The 25,413-nt window shown below is 31.6% G+C and overlaps 1 protein-coding gene across 11 annotated transcripts in view; it reads right to left on the reverse strand.

The window, feature by feature from the left end:
- The window catches only part of LOC145279918 (nipped-B-like protein), a 480,085-nt gene that overhangs the window by 283,995 nt on the left and 170,677 nt on the right, over positions 1-25,413 (reverse strand). For 10 of the 11 annotated variants that reach the window (XM_080131479.1, XM_080131478.1, XM_080131476.1 and 7 more), the window contains exon 2: positions 19,468-19,569. In XM_080131479.1, the coding sequence (XP_079987605.1) occupies positions 19,468-19,534 (67 nt within the window). In that variant the 5' untranslated portion in view covers positions 19,535-19,569. Of the gene's footprint in view, positions 1-19,467; positions 19,570-25,413 lie in introns of those variants that run through there. The other variant, XM_080131483.1, reaches the window with a different exon arrangement.

Raw genomic sequence — 25,413 nt, forward strand, 5'->3', positions numbered from 1 at the left:
CAGGGTATGGCATGAAGGTCTTTTCAGGAAAATCAGATCATATGGTATCACTGGAAGAATACATGACATAATTGAATCCTTCTTAGATAAGAGAAAAATCCAGGTTGTCCTCGACGTTCATACATCTAAACAATACAATATAAATGTGGGAGTGCCTCAGGGGTCTATCCTTGAACCTCTGTTATTCCTAATATTCATAAATGACCTCCCTAACAAATTGCCTGTGAGGTGGGTATGCTGACGACACCACACTCTATAACAGATACGACAGGAAAAAAAAATGAACATATCTAAAGAAATGGCAGAAGCACTAGAGGATGACCTCCGATCTGTAGTGGAATGGGGACATAAATGGATGGTTACATTCAATGCTGCCAAGACTAAACTTGTTTCCTTCAATAATTACAAGAAACCTTCTCTACCACCAATAGCAATGGCCAATGACTCTTTATCTGAAAGTACATCCTTTAAACTCCTTGGCCTAACGCTCTCAGGAAACATGAGTTGGAACAATTATATTGAGAGTATCGTCAGGACCACTGTGAAGAAGGTAGGTTCTCTCTATCGTGCTAGAAAGATACTAACGCCCGAAAGTATCCTATACCTCTATAAGGCCACCATGCGCCCATGTATGGAGTATTGTTGTCATATTTGGGCTGGTGCATCTGCCACTAGTCTTTCGCTCCTAGATAAGGTTCAAAAGAGAGTCACCAACTGTCATCTAAACTTCAGCCCGTCTCATCGACGAAATGTAGCATCCCTCTGCCTTTTCTACAAGTACTTTAACGGTGAATGCTCCGACGAACTGCAAGCACTTGTGCCCCCTCAACGTAAATACCCCCGACAAGCAGCTAAATCCCACCCCTTCACAGTAGAGATCCCTAGATGTAAGAGAGCCTTCTACTTCAGTAGTTTCTTCCCCAGGACAGCTAGACTTTGGAATTCTCTGCCGGGTCCCTACTTCCCCAACTGTACTGACATGCAGAAGTTCAAGTGCAACATGAACCGACATCTTGCTGCTCAACTCCCTACACAGTATCCCTGATGCCTATGTCTCTGATAGTAGCCCCCTACAACAAAGTGACAATATGCCTTGTTTGGGGTGAAAATGTAAATAATAAAAAAAAAAATTTTTTTGGAAATAAAAAATGTCAAAAAACATGCAATTATGGTCAAAAACAAATGCACTTTATGAGATGACATTAATTTGCTTGCTGAAGAGGGCATGTTATTAAACAATGTAAGTCACAGTCAAGAATGTAGCTGTACTAAGATTTCACATATTTTTAAAAAAAAATTACAAAACCTAAAAGAATTAGGCATTACAGAAAAAAAATTAGATTATAAATCCATGCCCAAAATGATGGCATGAAAATATGAAGAATTAAGAAATAAGTTTCATTTACTTCTAACGATTAGTATGATATTGTCCTTTTTACCACTGCACACTCTTTAACCCTTATCCTCGAGTAGCCTCTGGGCCTTGATAAGTGGCGATTTCCTTGTAAAAAAAAATTCAATTATACTAGTTATTTTTCACAATATTTTGCATGATGCAACATCAGACTTTCTTCGTGTGCATCTTTTCAAACTTGAGAACTATATAGGGTTCAGTTCAAAACTCTTTATAGGTTCATGAGCTCAATATAAAGACTCCCATATTTGAAAAGATGCACCTGAATAAGGCCTGAGGCTGAATCGGTTAATACATTGTGAAGGTAACAAATAAGATGATGATAGTCTGAATAATCCAAATATTATGACATAAAACCGATTTCTCAATTCTTTCTATTTTGACAATAATTTGAGAATATTAACTCAAACAATCCAAATATAAATTATCAATTGTCACCTCAACATTTTGAAACCCAAGCTTATATTTTATAAAGTAACTAACAGGGAGACCCGACGTTGACCGAGACTGTATGATGATCAACAAAGGTTTCACAATCCAATATCTTTATTGTAATCGAAATAGGGAAAATCGCTCATTTTTCAATCAAATCGAGTAATTGCTTGGGGACCCATCACAGTGTACTGGAAGGGAGCTTCACATGCCTCCCTGCAGTAACTTAGTCAACAATACAGTGTTGTCTATATTACACTGTAGAGAACCTAGTGTTGATTTTATAAAATTATTTTATATATAACAGCTGGAATTAAAAGCTTCAAATGCAAGAGCCAAGTATTATGGTATGATTGTGCTCCAAACAGAAACGTTCATTTTGAACACACCGCTGTAATATCAAAGAACCTACTGTTGATTTTGTCGGGCCTTTTGTGTGGTAATAAAAAAAGTCTTAAATGCACTTATGATGTTAGGCTGTATAAGTTGTTAACTTTGTTAAAAAATCACCTGTTACTTCTTTTATCGGATTGTTTTAATTATCGATATTTATCAAAGACACTCTGATACAAAACCTATCTAAGAAAACTGCCTAGCACATAAAGTAGTACGGGCCCATCCATTTTGAAATATATAGGGAACAAACTCTTTCTCTTTCTCTCACACACACAAAAAAAATTATTTTTTATAAAATAGTAGATAGATATTTGTTTCAAATGTTGAAAATAAATTAAGGCATGTAATATTTTCTGAAGATATAGGTTAGATGTTAACCAGTGCTTGCTCTATTAAAATATATGTTATTATATTTGGTGTAATGACTTTAATGTCAGTAAGGCATACCACAAATTATTTTCATAGTTTTCTACATTAAGATGAATGAAAAGGGGAAATCTATAGAAAAATTATGAGACTGTGTATGGAAACGGCACTCCAACTTAGGATGTATCTGAGTTTTGCAACGCTAGCATATATCAGGAGTTTATATTTTTGGAGCAGTAGAAAGATCCATTCATTGTTCAGTAACCTTAGAAATAGATTGCATACAGGTCTTTCATCTTAGATCTGGTATGAACTTCAGTCCTAGAATTTTAACTGGAACTGAAAAAAGGGTTTGAGCATTAATAGTGAAAGCAGGGAAGCTTTGTTTTAAAATTCATAAAATTAACAAGCTATTTCCCGCCATTGTACCACATGCTCAAACCAGAAGTGAGAGAGTCAGCAAGATTTTGATCACAAATGCTCTTCATACTATTGTCGTATATTAAAAATAAACAAGTTTGCATATCAGAACCTAATAAGTAAAAATTACTGTAGGGCATTATTGTAGGTTAACGCTGGTTTGAGATTTTATTTTTAGGCGATTACGTGTGAATATCCTGAAAAACTTGACTGAAAGAAAAAACAACAAAAAACAAGTTAGAATTTTGAATGAAAGACCAGTTTCACATATAAATTTAACATAAAATGGTCCCTCATTTTTGGACTGTTCTTGCATCTTAAAGCAGATAACCATCCCCCCACCCCACCCTTTTTACTATGTCAGATAAATTATGTGTGCTGTTGTTTTGTATTTTTTTGGAGAGGTTCTACTTTTTTTTTTTTTTTAGGCGATTACATATAATTTTATGTTCTTGCCACTTAGACTTAGGGTGAGTGTAAAAAAAAAAAAAAAAAAAAAAAAAAATTAATTAGTTTCCTTAAAAGTTACTATAATCCGGAAATGAGATATCATTTTATGTTACATTTGTACACGAAAATACTAAAATTAATTTTTTCTTTGCACCAAATTTCTCAATGTATTCACAAGTACTAAACAAGTCTCAAGTAATTACTTTGAAAATCATAGAAGTGGGGAGAGGAATAACAGAGCGTGTTCATCTACAAATGTACTAAAAATAGATTAGTTAAAAACTTAAAAGCATTGAAATTACGAAAATTGTCGATCGATAATTTAGATTTATTTGGTGGTATTACAATTGCGATTCCTCGAGCAGATGGCGAAAACAAATATTCTATCATTGCACGCTCGATATTTTCCTATTTATATATTAAAAGAGATTAAGTCCAGATGTAGACAGATGCAAAATTAAAATGAACAAGCAAATGTTATTTTGTCAACATGAAATTAAAAATAGTTTCGTCTTTGTTTACATTTTTAATATTGCCGTTTAAAACGAAAACAAATATTCTAGCCTGCCTCTGCCTGCCTCCCTCTCTCTCTCTCTCTCTCTCTCTCTCTCTCTCTCTCTCTGAACACTTGGTAATTTCCTATTTATTTATTATAATAGATTATCCTGATCTAGAAAGATGCAAAAAATAAAATGAACAAGAAAATGTGAGATGTCATTTTTATCAATATGAAATCGAAAATAGTTTGTTTACATATGTTCTTCTCGCTGGGCGTGGGCGCCGCCATCTTGATTTTCACACATAATACAATCATTGTGATGGTTGATTATAAGCAAGTAAATGAAAGATGTATTCTGGCTACGTTTTGTACGTACACTGAATAAAAGTTAGGCACTAATTAGACAATTGCGTGTGAAAAAAATTTCAAAGTTTCTTCTGATTTTATACACGTTGTCCAAAAATAATCCCCGCCCTTCTTACATCCCATTAAAAGTGATAATTTTAGTCTTGCTCTGAGGGTTTATTCCCTTTAATCTTTATTCTATTTTTCTTCCATATTTGATGAGAGAAGAAAATGGGGTGTAGGAATTGTCCCTTTTTATTGCCCTTCCCCCCCTCGTCTCATTTTTTTTTCAATTACAACTTTGTATTTTACTATCTAAATATTTTCTTGAAAGTGTCTACTTTAAAATAGTTATGATTTATGACAAAAATTTTAGCATGTTTTTTTTTTTTTTTTTTACTTTTGCAACCAAAAATAAACTTCAAAACTCATAAAATAAAAATCATTTGACAAAGTTATTTTGTTGTATTATCAAGGATTAGAAAAATAATCTTGTATGAAAATTAGAGACAAAATAAATATATATATATATATATATATATATATATATATATATATATATAAACTTCACAATTAAGTGGGCTTGGGCAGCTAAAGCAAGGAAGACAAATGAAATTATTCAAAACTTTGAAGTTATTCCTCCAAGCAAACCCTGGTTTCTTCATTGAGTATGTGTGTGTGTATATATATATATATATATATATATATATATATATATATATATATATATATATATATATATATATAGAGAGAGAGAGAGAGAGAGAGAGAGAGAGAGAGAGAGAGAGAGAGAGAGAGAGATTGTTAATCATATGAAATCTCATAATCACAGACAGGAACGACAGTCTTATGAGGAGGCTTCTACAGCACACCTGGCAACGCTAAGTTGTCATATGTGTAGTTTAATCTGCAAATCTAAAAGTAGTCTGACACGGCATTCGAGGATTCACAATATTATCATGCGATCACCTTTACAAGAAGGAAAGTTTTTATGCCACATTTGTGAACTTTCATGTAGGACCAAAGCTGGATTAAAGAGTCATCTACGTGCACACGAACACAATAACACTTAAGGAAGAAATGGCAAACTCCTGTCAAGAAGTAGTAATCATCATCATGATCGTCATATAATATATTACCCAGAGCAAGTAAAATTAAGGCCTCAAAACAGAACAATTTCGCATCACCTTTGTCTCCTTATGGAGACTAAATTCAAGATATAAAGATACTAAATTTTGTGCATCGAATTTTTCTTCCAATTTTGATCAAAATCAATTACATAAATTTGATTCTAGAAAATGTCTACAATTTATGGTTTAAGCTTTCAGGGAATTTTGTCTTATTGATGTCTAATGGTTTTGTAACAAATTCAATGTAAATGTGAAATATTTTCATTTTCAAACAAGAAATTGTGTTTCACAAAATGTATCCATTACACACCCTTTAAATGAAGCTAAATATAGCCCATACTACCACCTCTTACACTTAACGATCGTGGATATGACCTTAAACTATATCCGATGGTGAGGCCCCAGCTTGGGGAGTGTGGAGCCACCCTTTAATTGCCATTGTTCCCAGGTCCACTCTGACCCGGAGTGGTAGTACTTGTTAGGGTCCCAACTATGGGTTAAATAGAAACTGACTTGAGAAAAAAAAAGATCAAATATTAAAAACTTTTTCTTCAAAATCACTGGCTTCGGCATTAAATGACCTAAAAAGGGTTGATATGCCGTAAAACAAAAACAATCAACCAACCAACTTAGACTGAACAGTTGTGTTCAAAAAAATTAATAATGATTACAAAATTAGTTTAGGAGTGAATTCTGTACATACAAATATCATAAATAAATATATTCCTCCACAAACAGTTGTTTTGTCATCCACAACTCATTGGTGTAGCTAGACATAGCAAGTGTATTCATTTTAAGATTCAAACGCCTGGTCACTTTCAAATGCAATCTGCAGTCAAGTGCTTTATCCACTGTGCTAACAAACCCGACATAACAATAACAATCAAAACTAAACTCTCAAAAGGAACAAATATTCATCTCTATAATAAATCATTTTTGTCTTAACTTTGCAGTAAGACACATTTTAAGATTTTTATTCTTTAAACTTTGTAACTGTAGAAAAAAGACTGATTGTCCATTAAGGGAAAAATCTTTAATAGTTAATACAACGCAACATTAAATATTAACAATGAACAGAGAATATATGCAGGGGCTACAGAAAATAATTTCCAGTGTAGTTATAATTATCCCATTATATTAATTATCCGTTTATGAGTGAAGATATAAAGATATTACTACACTATCTAAATATATATGAAAATAAACACTAAAACCATTAGTCTTCTTATTTTTCACCGATGAGCTATAGTTTGTCTAAGATCTAATGATGATATATTTAATATTTGGTCTCAACAGGTCATACTGAATCATGGGAACTTAATTGGGTCATCTGTAACAATTCACTGCAGAGGAAACAATGATAAATGTCCTTTTTCGCATATACTACACAAGTAAAGGACCTATTAGTTTCCTTATGTCGCGATTTTGTGGAAAGTTTTTGAAGATTTGCAAAACTATACATTTTTGGAAAGGTTATTGTCTCAGGAATCAGAAAATCAATGTTTTCATTTGCCCAGATGCGTATATGACGGCCATATTGGAATTTACAAAATGGTGGCCTTAAAATGTACGTTTTGCAATATCTCGGCCTCTAAATAAGCTGAACACAAATTTTAGCTGCTAAACCTACATTTTCAGTATCAAGGAAGCCAATGGTGGTAGTTATAAAGCAACAACATTTTTAACATTAACCCTTAGATGCATAACTGGGTCCAAACTGACCTGGTGTGGTTGTTTTATTGTAATAAAAATATATATCATTTATAAATTTATATTCCAGCCGTTCCTAAAAAAAAAAAAAAAATCTTTCTTTTATATCACTAATTAAAATTGTTGATTTACCTCTGATAGTTTAAGAAATTGTAGTTTTTGTATGCAGTAAAAGTTTGGTTTCAATTCTTTATTACTGGAATTGTGTTGGCATGAACAATAAATAAAAGATGAAAGGGCACATGAATTAAAACTCACCAATATAAAAACAAATTAATAAAAAGATCAAGCATCGAATATGTAATTATAACAAGCATAATATATAAGAAATGTGAGAAAATTTATTCAAACAAATCTGTATTGATTAGAACGTTTGTTTAAAATCATTTTTAGTAGCAAAAACAGTATTTTTTTTTTAAAGCATACAAGAGTTCATTGTTAACAAAAAGCACCAAACAGAACACAAGACCTCATGGAAAAATATAGAAAATTTAAGGAAGAAGAGAGTTTTTCTTGTTTTTGATTGGACTTTAAAAAAAAGTTATAAATGGTAAATATATTTGCACCCTAAATCTTTGATTTTGCATGTAACATCAATATTTTGAAAACTGAAGCTCTTTGGCCCAACTGTTACTACAATAGGAGTTTGAAATGCATTTAAAAGAAGAAAAAAAGATGAATTTTAAAGTTTTAAATGCTCAACTTTGTGAGAAGTCATTTGGACTAGTTACAAACATCACATGTGTCAATTTTGTTTTAACAAATATTAGAAGCAAATATAATTTGCATAAAAGAAACATTTTGAATTATTGTTTTAATTTCCTAATTTCCTTCTTATTTCAAAAATGAAAAAAAAAATCAGATAAAATAAGATTAAACTTATTTGTAAAAAACAAACAAAAAAAAACGATGGTCAAAGACGAAAGAAAACGCGAGGCTTTTCTATAAACAATTTATATAAATATATGATTAATTGCACACACAGTTGAGTGGATATAGCCAAAGGTTTGAAGTGTGAATTTATGTTTTTGCAAGAAGGAATTAAGTAGAGGGAGTATCATGTGCTGAGAGTTCTTTCTCCTTATCATCTGTATCATCTGAAGCTGTATATAATCATTGCTTGAAGTGTCCAGTAGACAGGTGGCAGGAGAGAGAGTATACATCTTACTTCAGGTACTGAAAATTATATTGTCTGCAAACCTTAAAGGTTTCAAAATAGAGTCACAAAAAGGGCTGGTAAAAGTTACTATGCCTGACTGGTCATCGTGCGGCTAAACAATCTCATTAGGGTTGTACCAATGCTTATCACTGTAATTATCCTATAGGGATTTATTGGTTGATTTATCCACTCTTATATCTACTGAGTTTAGCAGTGAATGCTTAACTGTCTAACCAAATCAGCTATAAACAAACTCAAAAGAACACTTAAACCGGTTCAAATGTCCCATTATGCTAAGATGGGCAAGTCCATTCTCTGAGTTCTGATTGGTTGCTAGTCCATGAATGGATAATCTATTATGAAATTTCTTGGTTGAATTAAGTAATATTTGCATATTAACTAGGAGTACTTTTGTTAGCGTCAATTTAATTCTACAATATTTGTTCAAATGAACGATTTTCTAATTAAGTGCCTTGATGAGCTAGAAGTGTCAAAAACACTATATCACTCCTGACGCAATCCATTACCTGTATAAGAAATAAATACGTCCTAAAATGGAGTACTGTTGCCATATTTGGAGAGAAGCTGCTCAGAGTACCCTATCCTACCTTTACTTTGAAACCTAGTAAGTGATGTCCTTTTATCTTCTCGCCAACCTCTTTCCCACAGAAGAGACGTGATTCTATCTCTACTCTACCATTATTTGTATGGCAAGTGCTCAACTGAGCTTCAATCCATGCCCTCTTCTACAAAACTAAGCACTCGTCTAACTACAACCACGATTAACAAGTTTCACCACTCTCTCTGTGCCTGTATCTAAATGCAAATTCAATGAACAAAGCTTCTTTCCTAGAATTGCCTTTGTGTGGAACTCTGTTTTATAGGTCTACTTTCCCGCTGACTACAATATGGTCGTCTCCAAGACCAATGTAAATAAGCTCTTGTTAAACTGCCCCCTTAAATAATCAAATTCTACCAAATTTCTACCACTAATGACCTAGCTTATACTCATTAACCCTTATCCTTGAATGGCCTTCAGACCTTGGTAAGTAGTGACTCACTTGCAAAAAAATAAGTTTTGCACCCATCTTGTAATTGTAGTGGGCATAATTGAAGTTGGTTTTAAGTAACTCAACCTCATATATGTATGGTTAGAATTTATATATCCTCAGTTTGTTAACAATTTAGGATTCAGATTATCTTCTTTTTAAAATAATATTATCTTGTGCTCTCTTTTCTGTGATGATATGCTTAGCTTAATACTAAAATTTATGAAGAAACTTGTAAAAGTATGAAACAATGCTACTTAAAATTAATACTATTTTATAGTTTATTCATCTATAAACAGAACACGTGATTATTATTTAGATTATTTAAACTATTGTTCTTATCTGAAATGTTGTTTTCACAACGTTTCAGCTGATGTAACCTCTAACCTTCTCCATGAGTATGTTCTCGAACTCATCAATCTTTGTTTTAACTCAGGAATCTCCATTTATTTAGTCCACAAGGGTAACATCCTCTCATTCCCTCAGCCATGACCAGGTAAAAGTCACAAGTAAGTTGCAATTGTATTTTGAGTATGACTTACAATGGGGACTGAAACTTCAACCTCCAGAAGAATGTCACTTACAACTGAATTTTAGCAAGTACTTAATCCATTACGCCTTGAGTTTAACGAGATGCACCTAAAGAACATTGGAGGTTAGATTTGCCAAAACATTGTGAGAATAACACTCAAGAGGAGAACAGTAGCTTGAATAATCCAAAACAACTTATCAATCCTTATTTCCAAAATTCAAGAACAGGACATGTTCTACACTTAAAGTAACCGTACTAAATAAAATTAACCTAGAATAGCCTATTTCTCCGCTATGTGAAAATATATTAATTTTGCAGATAAAAATAATGATTTCTATGACTAAAATTGAGTATAACTGCATTAAATTATTTTAATTAACGTTAGATTCACAATTAGTCATATAATTAACAATACAGATGAAAATAAATATGACTTTGGTTTGGGGGCTGGTCAAAATAATATATTTCAACTCTGGGGTTTTGTTCAGTCATAAAATATGCTTACATATTTTACTTTGTCCAGAAAGACGCATAAAAGAACGGCCCATAAAAAATTCAATCATTCGAGGCCCCTAACGTCGATCTGGGACTTTTAGTTTCGGAAGAGATAGAGTTTGAAAATATGGAGACAGACAGGCAGACATATAGTTTTTTATATATTGGATAATAGTTTTATCCAGATTTTCTACTATGTACATAAAGACAGCTGTTCATATAGAATTATGATGATGAGATGGATATGTAGTTGAAAAACTTATGCAATCACTGAATAAATAGGATACTATATAATTATAAGTGAGATAAAAAGAAATAAGAGTTTAATATAAAGAATGGAAGTTGAAAGAGTCGAACAAATAAATAAAAGCAGAGAACGTCTAAGAATGACTATGTAATGATTAGCAGTTTCGTCTTGATGTTTAATGACCCACTCTGTAGTTCCTTCAAAATACAGATGATTTCAATGCTCAAAATGCATCTTCACATAGTTATATGATACACTGTCAAATTTCAAACGTTTCTATTTTATTAAATTACTAGCCTGGGTTCCCGGCATTGCCCGGATGTTTGGAGGTGTGTGTTGAGCAAAAAAAAAAAAAAAAAAAAAGTGATAGTAGGCAGGTAGGCTCAAACCTATACCGCGAAGGAGGAAAAGAATGTGACGTCTTTGCTGTTGCGTCCATCGCCAAACCGGAATGACGAAGGTTTAAATTAATGTTAGTCAATTCAAAAGAGGGGGATGACTTTCGAAAATATCAACGAAAAAAGCAACCCCTCCTGTAGAAAAGTGCCCAGTTGAGGGTGAAGGAATTAATGTTTTAGCCGATTTTTTGATATTCGTCGTTCAAAGGGTTTAGCTTCAAAGCTTTTCTCATGAAAATCCGTCACCTCTGTCGAAAGTTTTAGGCAGACATACAAACATACATGCATTTAAACAGACAGGTAAAATTTATATTATAGATTACTATGGATTAATGTGTATATCATTGATGTATTATAATAGTCAGTGTATAGTTTTATTTCAGTTCATTTTATATATATTTATAGAAAATAGTCAGTGTATAGTTTTATTTCATTTTATATATATTTATAGAAAATAGTCAGTGTATAGTTTTATTTCAGTTCATTTTATATATATTTATAGAAAATATTTTGTTCATTTTATATATATTTATATTATATTTATATTATATATATTTATATTATATATATTTATATTATATATATTTATATTATATATATTTATATTATTTATATTTTTTATTATATATATTTATATTATATATATTTATATTATATTTATATTATATATATTTATATTATATATATTTATATTATATTTTGTTCATTTTATATATATTTATAGAAAATATTTTGTTAGTCAGTGTATAGTTTTATTTCATTTTATATATATTTATAGAAAATAGTCAGTGTATAGTTTTATTTCAGTTCATTTTATATATATTTATAGAAAATATTTTGTTGAATATCCGTCTCTGGGGTATAACACCTGCCTATTTATACAGGAAACCTGCATGTGCACCAGAATAGATCCGTTCATGAAATAACCAATACGCAACTGGAAACTACATACAGACGGTAGGAGTACATGGAGTGCATAGGCGAAATCCCAGAATGCATATTGCCGTTAAGTATGCATGGGTGTCCAAAAATGTTATATTAATAGTCTCAAATTGGGATTAACACAGAATCAGTTGATTTGTTAAATCGAAAAATCAACTTCCCTAAACATCTGTGCACACTCCACGATTATCAGTGACTATTCATTCACTGCAAAGAAGCAATAAAGATATACCATTATATCTTTAGACACAAGTGTTCTATAGCCTTTCTTTGAAGCACACAAGGATGTGAGTAACCCATGACAAAAAAAAAAAAAAAAAACCTGAAATCAAATAAAATATTTCCCAACTGGGGGGGAGGGGAGGGGGACAACGACCCTTCTGTGTGTATGTGCTTACATATGTGAATAGAGAGAAACACAAACAAATTTTTTTACTTTCTAAACTTTAATCAGTTTCAACTAAGAACATCAAACTTTAAAGAAAGCCACCAAGCACTGCATGTGCATGTTGGAAGGAGACAGGAAGTCATTCTTTGATGAAACAAAATTCATCTAACTCCCTTACCCACTTCATGAATCACTTAAAGCTTCAGTATTCAAGGAAAAATTAACATTTTTTGTTTCCTAGAGATTTGGCAGAAATCAGTCTTTTCTTATTTTGAGTTAAAAAATAGAAGTCTCACATCCATGAGAAGCTCTATCAATTTAAATGGAAATCTTTTTCTGGGTTAAAAGAAGAAGGCAGAGAATCTACCTCTTTCAGCACAGCATCAATATACAACAACTGATGGTAAGAGAAAAACCTTCTGAAAGTACTGTAGATACAGATTTATAACAAAGTTATTACATGTGAAGATTCATCTCTTGATTTGTGAGAAAAATAAACTTAGAATCACTGTACTCAACTGTGTATCTTATATCCTCCGGTGTGTTGACATAATGCGTTCTATGTCATTATCATCTGACTAGAGCATCATCTCATTCAGATTGAAAAAATTACTTAAGATCATTTATAATTATGACAATTAAATTTCAAGGAATTTTACCTACCACAATATCAATGTTATACATAATAGAATGACCACCAAAGAGATGGGCAGACCAGATAAGAATTGGTACTACTATGCTGCTCATGACAGCTGAAAGATTGGCCATAAATTGTAATAAATGCCAGAATTTTGTTCTCAAGCCCTTTGAAATATGCACATAATCAGACAGGAGTTACGTTGCAAGTGAAACAGCCACATTTGCAAGTGATTTTTTCAAGTAGCAACTAGAAATAATAAAACGTTTATCTTTTGGCAATTATATTTTTGTTTTATATTTTTCATCAACAATTTTCCACAGCTCATTGCTGAATAAAAAATGTGTTTTCAATCTTTATGTTCTTAATTAAAACGAGCAAAATCAAATTATTTTAAAAAATAAAAGGTTAATAGAACAATATACCTTCTTTTTTTTTTTAACAAAGACCGTTTAAAAAAGATCTGAAGATATTTGTTTGTTTATAGCTTCAAGTCTCAACATAGAATTTGATGCATATTTAGAATTACAATTATTAAAAAAAGATTCAGAAAAATATTTGATGTACGGACCAAAAATGTCATATTCTAAAAATCATGTGGGTTTGGCTGGTAACTTTTCTATTTGGCTAGTAAACGAAAATATTTAGTTGTCAAAGGTCAACTAAAGATAAATTTGTCTGTAGAACCCTATCAGAGTTTATTCAGAATTAATTTTTTATAACAAATGGTTCTGTTGAAACTCTTAATCTTTAATAAAACAATTACACCTTTTAGTCAATGCAAAACAGTCAATTCATATTCTGTATTACATAACTGTAGCATTCTCATATTTATTAGAGTTATAAACTATTTAATAAAAAATACTTTGAAATAATGTTCAATTTAGATCAAATTTAACGTTTCAGAAATACTAGTGGGGTGCACAGCGTTGCCTGGGTGTATGGGGGGGAAAAAAACTGTTAGTAGCCACACAGTCTTGAACCTATGACGCGAAGGCGGAAAAGAAAGCGAAAGAAAACCTGACATCTTACCGCTATGTTATGAAACGACAAGTATTCAAATTTAGCGACATCAATCAAAAAGTTGACTTGCAGAAATGGATAATTAAGTAAATGAGTTCACGTAGGTGCAGAAATGAACGTCTGGCTGTAAGCCAGATAAGCTTCCCAACGTTTTATTTGCTTCCCCACAATGTTTGGGAAAACCAGCTCCCCCTTTTAGGGGGAGCTCTGGCAGTATCCAAATGAATAGCAATTGTCTGATATGAAGGGTTTCCCCAAAGTTAATTGCCTTTCTGGACGTCTCAGCTGAGAAGGCCGGCAAATGACTTTGCTTTGATTAGTTTCGCTTTATTTAAACGAAAAAGACAAACAAACACAAGAAAGGACAGAATAGAGGAAATTTTTTAAAAGCCGATCAACATAAAGATAGAGACGACATCCATTTTCGAATCTGAGATATTATAATCTAGGAAGTATAAGGAAAGTTCTAAATAAATGTAACCTCGTCGAGAACTCCACACAAAACAAAACTTTCATGAACATACAAAAACGCATGTGGCCGTTTTGTCTTATATATATATATATATATATATATTCCTTTTTTATTTTCTCTATTTTGTCGGAATACTATTTCCATTATTTTCATCATATATATATATATATATATATATATATATATATATATATATATATATATATATATAGAGAGAGAGAGAGAGAGAGAGAGGATTATGGTTCAATTTCCAATACTCTGCTACTTAGTCAAATACGAATGGCTCTTTGGAAACTTCAATTGCATTCTTAATAAATATAACCATTTACAAAATATTGTTTGCTTAAACTATGACGAGGTAAATCTTGAGTTTTCGAATATAATTTAATTTCTAATATCTTTAAAATCATACAGCTTATAATTTTTTTTTTGGGGGGGGGGGGAATATATTTTTCAATTCATATCCATGGAAATGACATAAAACACAATCTGTAAGCTATACCTAAAATGAGAAAATATCAAACCAAGATTGTGTGCATGTGCATATGAAATTTAGTTAAAATCACATTTCAAACCAGGAAAATCTTTAAAAAATATAAACCATAAATGTACCAACAAATGCATTTCAAAAATTCCTTGGCTCTTTAAACATTTTTTTATTTATTTTCTGCATTTTCAATCAAAAGTATTGTTAAATATTAGCAGTTGAAATGCTTTTTGCTTATATGAAAATGTTCAAATTATCTCGACTATAAAAATAATATTTTAAAATTCCTAGTTTCTCTTGTAGGTGTTGGTATAATAGTCATCAATTTATTTCCCTAGAAAAATTCGTCAAATTATATTTACAAGTAGCAGATTGGCTATTACGAGGGATAGTCCAAAAGTAATTCCTCCTATTTTTCTATTCCACCCAAATGGATCAGAGGGGATTGTAAATTGCAGTGTTATGATGACTGAACTGATGCAGTCATGACCTGAAAGTTTCATCTCTGGGTTTTAAAGCTCTAAGAAAGTAACCCCTGTCATGGATGTGCTTCAGAAGCAGATATGTCACTGAATTTCTCCATGCAGAAAAAATTGAATCGATCAACATTAACTAGTACCTTTTAAACGTTTGCGAAACTGATGCAGTTGATGCCAGCACAAGTAGACGAGTTCATCAATTTTAGAGTGGTGACAGAGATGTGAGTGACAAAGTGCGCTCCAGACTTTTATGATCGAGGCATCAAAAGAGGCTGGTGAAAATGTATTGAGAATGTTGATGACTATGCAGAGAAATAAATTCTGGAATACAAAAGGTCGCTTGTTTTAATAGCACTAGTCCAGTTTTCATAGCTCTTCGATGTTTTAGTTTTTTAGTAAACAAAAAAATAGGAGGCCTTACTTTTGGAACAACTCTCATATTTAACAATGACTTCTGACAAGTTACACAAGCAACTGTTTTATTACCATCACAAGTAGTAATAAAATCAGTTTCGATTTGAGCTTTGAGAAATATGTATATTCTGAAAACGAAATATTGTATGTGAAAAATACACATCTTTTCTATAGTTTTCAAATTTAAAAAAAAAAATGTCAAGATCTTTTGACAAGTGATTGTTACAATTAGTTAAAAAAAATAAATACATTTTCTTTGGAATTCAAATCAGAGTACTAAGGGAACAAGTTTCACTTCCCCGTCACAAAAAATACAGCATAAATCTTGTAGTGCGAGTAATTATGCTTCAAAAATTGGTGCAGATAAAAATCAACCCAAATGTTGTTTGCAATATTAAAAAAAAAAAAGAACAATGTGTCAAATAAAAACAAGTTTTGCTCATCAAGTTCCAACCTTTTATTGTTAGTCATGTTCTCCCATGTCATATTCGTCATGTCATTCTCTTTTTGTTATAAAAATCTGAATTTTGGTTTCTTTTTTTACTATATAGATTTTCAGAATTCCATGCAGATTTTCCGTAATTATTGGTATACAAAATTCAATTCAATAAAATAAGCAGATGAAACTAGAACAACATTAAAAGTGTTTCGATTTGTTTTAAATTCTTACATCGTTTTCTTAACAGAGTATATATGTTTTGATCATATTTTGAATTGAAGTTCTAGTTTTTTTTTTTGTTTTTTTTTTTTTACTGTTAGCTGGTTTGAACAGATATAAAAACTCATTATAAAACAATTATTCGTTTAATTAAAATTATGCCATCCAAAATGTTCATAAAAACTGGGTCAATCTTCAACTAGAGCGAGGTTTAAAGACACATCATTTCAGTTGGTTATTATGATTGAAAGAATTATTTAATTTATGAAAAGAAAATATATTTTTTAGAAGGCTGTTCTAGTTTGCTTGAAGCACTGCATGTAGTACCTAAGAAGTTGATTATATTTTAAGTGCCAATGAAATTTGGTGTCTAACACCGTTTCATACAAAACAACAATAAATTGATTAAATGACAACATCAAAGAATTCAATAATTTACAATTATATATTTATTTACCAATGTAGTCTATCAAATCGGGATTTTATGAGATGATGTCACACACACACACACAAAATAGAAATAATGAGTATAGTCATATATGTATAACTAGTGTATTTTGCCGTCTGAAGAGTATTTTTAGAATATTTTTAAATGATATATTTAAATTTGTTCAAATGGTTATGAAACAATTGTAATGCATAAGGAAATACACGATATGATGTTTTCATTTTATATTTTGTTGCCTTGATTTTTGCGAAAATATTATATGCATGCTCAGTTATGAAAACTGATCATGAAGCTTAATTGAGTCAATTAATTTTGACTTTGAGATTATATATATATATATATATATATATATACACACACATACATACACATACACAGTGCCGGCAAAAAGAAAGTCTGCACTTGTAATTTTTTTCAAAACTGCAAATTTAAGCTAAATTTAATGTAATTGCTAAAACAACCTATAATTCATTTTATTCGCCTTTCATTCTTCTATAATTTTACCTGTTCATATTTGACTTTAAATCGAAATATTCTAGTGTTCACATCAATTTTAAAAAATAACTTCAAATTGAGGGGGCAAAAAGTCCGCAGCAACAAATTCGTTTAAAACCAGCTTAAATTATCGCCCCTAAATCAGTTTAAAATATCCACCAACAGGCAACAAAGCATCTCTAACAGTAATTGTTGTTGTTCCAGGTTATACAATGTAACATTTAGTCCATATGTCACGACTTTCTCTTAGTGATCATCAGGAGCTCACATTAATCTCCACCTTTCTGGTTTATGTAATCAAGAAATCGTCCGCAGATTAAAATGTGATGAGAAAACAGTACAAAAACTGAGCAAAAGCACCAAAACACTGGTAGTGTTCATGATGCACCTAAATCTGATCTTACTAGAGTTACTTCTAACAGGGAAGACAATGCTATCAATATCCGCAGCCTAAGAAACAGATTTGAAACGGCTCCCAAAATCCAACAACAGTGCAATCTTGTTAAAAAGTGCTCTCTTTCTACTGTCAAGAACAGATAATGGGAATTTAATTTACGAGGATATGTTGCAAGACGCAAGCCAATGATTTCTGTAAAGAACAGAAAGCGCAGTCTGGACTTCGTCAGATGCAATGAAGATCATGACTTCATATTGGTCAAAAGTGCTTTTTAGCGAGGAAAGCAAGTTCAATAGGCTAGGCAGTATGTCCGTTAGAGGAAAGACAAAGAATTTAATCCTAGGTGCTCAGTTTCAACGCTACAAGGTGGTGGAAGTTCAGTTTTAGTGTGGGGCATTATTAGTACCAATGGTCCAGGGCCTATAGTTCGCTTGCAAGGTCGAATCAATTCAACAAAGTACATTAATATGTTGACTGAGCATTTTCTACTCTACTTTGGTCGTAATTTGGATGATAATCCCATCTTCATGCAGGATAATGCTCCCATTCACACAGCTGGCAATGTCAAGAGATTCCTGGAAGAGCATGATATTCTGTGTTTGGACTGGCCTGCACAATCTCCACACCTCAATCCTCTTGAAAACGTATGGCATTACATCAAGGAACAGTTACGCAATGATAAAATTTCAAATTTGTAAGAACTTTGGACAAAAATTAAAGAAAAGCTGAATGCCCTTTCCCCGGAGTATTGCTGCAGTCTAATTCAAGGAATTCCTAAAAGATTGCAGGCTGTCAAATTGCAGAAAGTCTATGCTACTAAATATTAACTAGTTCATTGTGTTCCCGTTGTATTTGTGTTGCAATAATGTCCTAAAGTTACATTTAAATAACAATTTTCCATTGTGCGGTCTTTCTTTTTGCATCCTCACTTTGAAGTTATTTTTTTTTTAAATTGACATGAACACTAGAATATTTCAATTAAAAATCAAATATGAACAGGTAAAATTCTAGAAGAATAAAAGGGCCAATCAAATGAGGTATAGGTTGTTTAAACAGTTACATTATATTTAGCTTAAATTTGCAGTTTTTGAAAAAAATTACAAGTGCGGACTTTCTTTTTGCCGCCTATATATATATATATATATATATATATATATATATACACACACACACACACACACACACACACACACACATAGAGTAATATGTATTATTGATTTGTGGAAATACATCTGAAACTGATACTTAAAATACATTTTAATCAAATAAATACATTGATTTTTTTTTTTTAATCTTTGTAAATTCAAATTAAAAACTTATTTTGCTGATTCCTTTTTCGTGAGCTGAAAGAAAAACAAAGGACTTGATTTTTATAGCAACATTTTGTTTTTTTTTGTTTTTTTTTTCTATTCTTTTTCTCTTTTCTTGCTTTTCCATTTTTCTTCTTTTTTTTTTTTTGTTCACTTGGCAGCTTAGGAAGATTTTAGAGAATTCCAAACTCTCCAAATGAATATATAAAAGCTGTCAAGTAACCGAATATCTGTCAGCTGTGAAAAGAGAAAAGATAAAATAAGAGTGTACTTACAATCAGTAAGACTTGTTACTCCTGCCAATGTTATGATCGGAACACTAGGAATTTCACCATTCATCATGTGATTTAGTACATCCTTTTAAATATGTGTCACATCTGAATAGGAAATAAGACATAAAATTAATAAGTCATGTTCATCCATGGTGACAATTTTTCACTTTACATTCAGATTAAATCTCAATGAATAAACAAAAATTTTTTTTCCAGTTTATCACACTCATATTACCATCAAAACAGCTCACTGTTATTTAAACCAATAGCACAAGTGTTTTGAAACACTATATATATATATATATATATATATATATATATATATATATATATATATAGTAGAAAGTAAAGAATCAAACACTTACTTGTACACCTAATCTGCATAAAAAAAAAAAAAAAAAGTGAAGCATGCATGGTTCCCTGTGAGTGCACAGTGAATGAGGCATAAAATAAACATGACTAAGTCCAGCAATTGCACCCCCTCCCATTAAGTCCCAAAAGTCCCTAGTGGGCATCAAATCCTGGTGAGAATGAACAAACGGTGCAGTTTTAGGCCTTAACATATGTAAATTTGAGTTCTGCACCATGCAAAAAAAGAAATGACTACGTCCATCATTTGCCCTGTCCCATTAAGCCCCCAAAGTCCCCAAGGCCTTAACATATTTAAATTTGAGATCAGCACCATGCAAAACTGCTAAATAAACATACAGAAAATTTTGGACAAATATGTTAAAATAGTCCCAAAAATGGAGTGTTTTTACTAGCTCTAAAACAGCCCCAGAGGCACACACCAGAGTTATTGCGAAGTATAGATAAACAAAATTATATAGAAATCAGTTAGTTACAACTTTTCAGAAAGTTTTATAAAAATCCAAGGCATCAATTTTTTTTTAATGAGCACAAAAGTATCAATTTTAGCCATTTTAACTCGAAAGACACCCATATGGCGCAACTGGAGTTTTCCTGGAAAATCCGTTCTATTACTTTTTTACTCATACCATGTTTAATGTTTGTGCAAAATTCAAAAAAGAATTCCAAGATGTAGTTATTGAGAAAAGTGCAGACAGACGAATGGACAAGGGTGAATTTACAGGTCTACCCTCATTATATATATATATATATATATATATATATATATATATATATATATAAAAAACAAACTAACAATGGAAAAACATATTTAATACAATGATCTATGTTAAAACTATAACATGACTTCAAAAACATTTTTAAATATAAAAAAATCTTTTATCAAATTACATTTTGAGAAAAGATGCAACTTTATTTCATACTACACACGTTTTGACTTTTTATTGTTAACTTTTTTAGTATGTTTCTGATAGTTTTCGTTTTTACTGCTTCATTTTCTTTTTTCATCTTTTGTAATAGTTGGTAAATTATTTTAATCGACTTTGTATAGATCGCTTTGATCTTCAAGTCCTCTAAATTCTTCAGCTTTTCTCTTTCAATTTGAAGCCTCCGATTATATTCCCCATATGCTAAAATCTAAAATCCCAGAATACTTTCATCACTGATTAAGGATATGTAATGTTAGTTACACGTTTAAAAAGAATACTTAGAACTAGCTTAATCCCTGCCGGGTGGCAGATAGTTTTTTTTTTTTTTTTTTTTTTTTTTTTTTTAATTATTATTTTGTGAGCAAAACATAAATAAAACCAAATAAAAGCTACCACATACAACAGTCGTTGTATGTGGTAGCTTTTATTTGGTTCTTTTGACACTTTTTTACTCCTGATCTGAAATGGAACACATACATCAAGTCTGTTGTCAAGGTCGCTGGAAAAATGATGGGATCCTTCTGCCGCTCCAGTAGATATCTCACTACTAATGCAACTCTCTACCTATATAAAAAGCCAGGCACATCCAAGGATGGAATACTGTTGCCACATCTGGACAGAGTTCAAAATAAACTTCGTAGCCTAGTGGGGGATGCCCTTTTCTCTTCCCTGCAATCTGTTTCCCACAGAAGAGATGTTGCGAGCCTGTCTCTGCTCTATCGTTATTTTCATGGCAAGTGCTTGTCTGAACTGCAATTTATGGTCCCTCCTCGCCAAACTTTCACAAAAAAACACTCATCTAGCTAAAACCACTATCAGTAATTTCCCTCACTCTTTATCTGTCTTAACCTAAATATAGATTCCATGAACAAAGCTTCTTTCTTAGAACTGCATGCCTGTGGAACTCTCTTCCAATTGCCTGCTTTTCAACTGACTACAATTTGACCATCTTCAAGTTTAATGTAAACAAATTCTTGTTGAACCGTCCCCTTAAGTAATCTAACTTACCAAATTTCCACTACTAACGATTACTACGATAGTATCCCATTGATTACTGCACACTCATTAACCCTTATCCTCGAGTGCCCTTTGGGCTTTTGATAAGTGGCAACTCCTATGTATATTTAAAAAAAAAAAACAGCTATTAAATGAGTCAAGTCAAAAATGGTGTAATCAATAAATTATAAACTGCTGTCAGCATTGAAACTCAGTTAACTGAAATTTGAAAAAGCAAGAACACACTTCACTAACTGATCGTTTCATTTTCCAAACTATCAAGTCGAATGTCAGGTGTCCTCGGTCTCTATATGTCACAATACATACTATAATTTGGATTATTGAAACAACTGTTCTTATTTTAGATTCTTACAATGTTTCAACCTTATTCAGGTTAATTTTGTCAAACTCTGCATTCTGCACAGACAATTCCAAAACATAAGAGGCACTGGATGGATAATAGCCACTTGTAGAAAGAAGTCCCAAGAGACTACTTGGATGTTTCAGCACATCTCCCTATCTATTATTCAAGGAAACGCTATCCCACAGCATCTAAGTCTTGATGAAAACAAAAACACTTTGCCCTTGTCTAGTCAAGTAAACAGGGATTTGTTGAAATGCAGGGGAGGGGGGCTATAATTTTATACCAAGGAATGGTTCTGAAACCGTCTTCCAATTAAAAAAGACCATAGACCAGTTTCTCCGGTATGTATATTATGTAAGTTTTTTTGTTTTGTTTTTTTTTGGGGGGGCACATTCTTATTAATCACTCTCACACACATACGTGATGTTAAATTTCTTATTGGAATATTATCATAAGATATAGTAAAAACAGATCTCAAATTAGAAGATGCATGGAAATTTAATACAAAATGACATTTTAGAGGATTAAAATATTTTTTTAAAAAATGCATATGAATTGAACAAGAGAAGAATGAAAAGCATAAAAGAATGAAAGTTGGGAGTAAATTTGAATGATAAATTTAAATACCATAATCATATTCTATTTTTTTAAAGGCAAATAGAATGACGAGTTGCAGGATTAGAAATTTCATTTCAAGGAAAGCAAATGTTGCCGTTATATTTCAAAACTAACGCCTTTCAATATTCTAACGACAAGAGAACTAAAAGAATACCAATTTCTGGATGGGTAAAACTTAATTCCCTGAACAGAACAGTTTTGCAACCATTTAAAATCAACATGTAACGATACTAAATCTTATGGCTAGAATCATTAATCTAATTTTAATCAAAGTTCATTACATGGTTTTGATTCTAGAAAATGTCTTAAATTTAAGTTAAAAAGGAAATTGAAATTTAACAAATATTGTTTTATCAATGTCTAATAACTATGAATCAAATTCAAAACAAATCTGAAATGTTTGAATTTTCAAATAAAAAATGTGTCCATATAAATATCTAAAAACACTTTCAAACTGGTCCAAAGAAAATGAAAATTGTGGAATATTTATTGAAATATAATATCTCTTGTTAAAATTTCACACAAATTTAAGGTTTCTAAATTTTCACAATGAGCTTACATCCGCTTTAGATCAAATATATATTCAACTAAATATAGCTCACATTTGTATCCTTTATGCCTAGGAGCTATGTTTCAAAATTTATAGTGATCAATTAGTTCAGGAATGAAGCCTGTACATATAAAACATACCTAACTTCATAAAGATGGATATTCTACTTGATCGTTGGCACCCCAAAGTCAACATGGAAAATGGGATATATATTCTTCTATTATACAAAGAAGAGATGTCTGTTAGTGTGAACGTGTATGTCACGCTAAAACTTTTGGAATCCAAAACGAATAAGAATGATTCTAATAATGTCTTAAAGGGAAAGGACTCTGGCGAATATGTGAACGTTAGAACAAAATATTAATTTTTTTCTGCCTTAACGACCGCAGAATCTGTATGTGTGTGTGTGTGGGGGGGTCTCTTTCTAAACGATGTCAGTATCTGCGCATGCGTGAACAGCTTCACGTCTCGGACATGTTAACTACATATATTTGCAACGTCTAGGTATGACTGTCGCTGTGGCCCAAGCAGTTAGGACACTGATTGAGAAATATTTGTTTTTGCATTCGCGTTCGCATCCAACTTACGGAAGTCATTTCGTTTTTTTTTTTTTTAACATATTTTTGAAGACGTTTATTTCGGTAAGCTTTTTTGCATTTAAACATGGTTAAAAGGTTTTTTTAAAATATTTTTTTGTTTTGTACTTTGTGTTATTTAGTTAGCTCAAAACATAATTAGAGTTTTCTTTTTATCGGCGGTTGATTTAGTTGAGTGTTGATTTAATGCATCAATATTACTTACGTAAATCACAAATATTTTATTTTCTAATCGTAATCGCTTAAAACTTTTTTTTCTCTCTCACATGCCCTATTCCAAATTCGTAGCAATTGAATGGGCCGACATTGGCGCCCCCCCCCCCAAAAAAAAATCTGATCTAAATTATTTCACAGTAAAAATAATTAAATTAAAACAAAAATCATTTAGCAAGTGTAGTCAAACGCAACTTCATTTTCTCTTTTATATGTCTTGGGGAACGCCGGGTAGTTCTGCTAGTTTAAAATAAGGTGTACAAAAAATGGATTAAAAGGATCTCATAAACAGGTTTAACTACTAGAGAGAAGAATAAGGGATGACTGGATTAATATCTTCAAAATAACTGACAGAATTTCTAAATATGGAACACACATATTTAATATCTTTTCTCACATCGGCAATTTATTTGCAAGAAAGATTTCAAAAACCAATCTTACAACACGACTGTTTTTTAATATAGAGCAATATACTTTTCAAAAAAAAATTAGTCAATGATGTTAAAAATAGCTCTAATCATCTTAAGAATAAACCAGATTAATTAAAAAAAAAAAAAACAATGGTAAAAAATAAATCTACAGGGTATTTTTTTTAGTTTACCAACCCCTCGGCATTCACCTCTAATTTGTCGACTTTTATAGATTTTCGGATACGCTCAGAACGAATATCGCATTTATTTTTTGCGCAAATGCGCAGTTATCCATATTTGAAGACATTCACTAGCTATCCAACGTAATCACTATTGTTTTTGCTGGCGGCTATCTTGTTTCCCATTTAGGAAAAAACGCCAAAAAACAGCCAAAAGAGCCAAAACATGGCCCCCAAAACATTTTTTGGCTTCAATACCGAAATGAGCCCTTCCACCCCACCATTCCGGATATTTTTCCGCTTTCCGACAACGGACAATCTTTTTTTCACTTTCTTAATTATATTCATTTTTTTTTTCATAAAATGTGTGACGCGCGTAGTCACTTGACGTCTCACAAGAGGTATGAATACATGGCGGACATTTGAAAGGAAAAGAAATATTTTTCATAAAATAAAGTTTTCACTTCATTTAAGAGTAAAAATATTGCTGTCAGTAAGTTTTCACGAGCTGTTTACAAAAGCATATTTTATGTTTTTCGTTCTCTTTTTTTTTGGGGGGGGGTATTCAAATCTAGAACTTGTGTACTTTAACAAGTGCGTCTGCAGTTTAACTAAACTTGTTAAAGTACACAAGTTCTATATTTGAATACCCCCCCCTTCCACCAAAAAAGAACGAAAAACATAAAATATGCTTTTGTAACCAGCTCGTGAAAACTTAATTGATC

This window comes from Euprymna scolopes, chromosome 7, assembly GCF_053919585.1.
Source record: "Euprymna scolopes isolate OS-2025 chromosome 7, ASM5391958v1, whole genome shotgun sequence".
NCBI lineage: Eukaryota > Metazoa > Mollusca > Cephalopoda > Sepiida > Sepiolidae > Euprymna > Euprymna scolopes.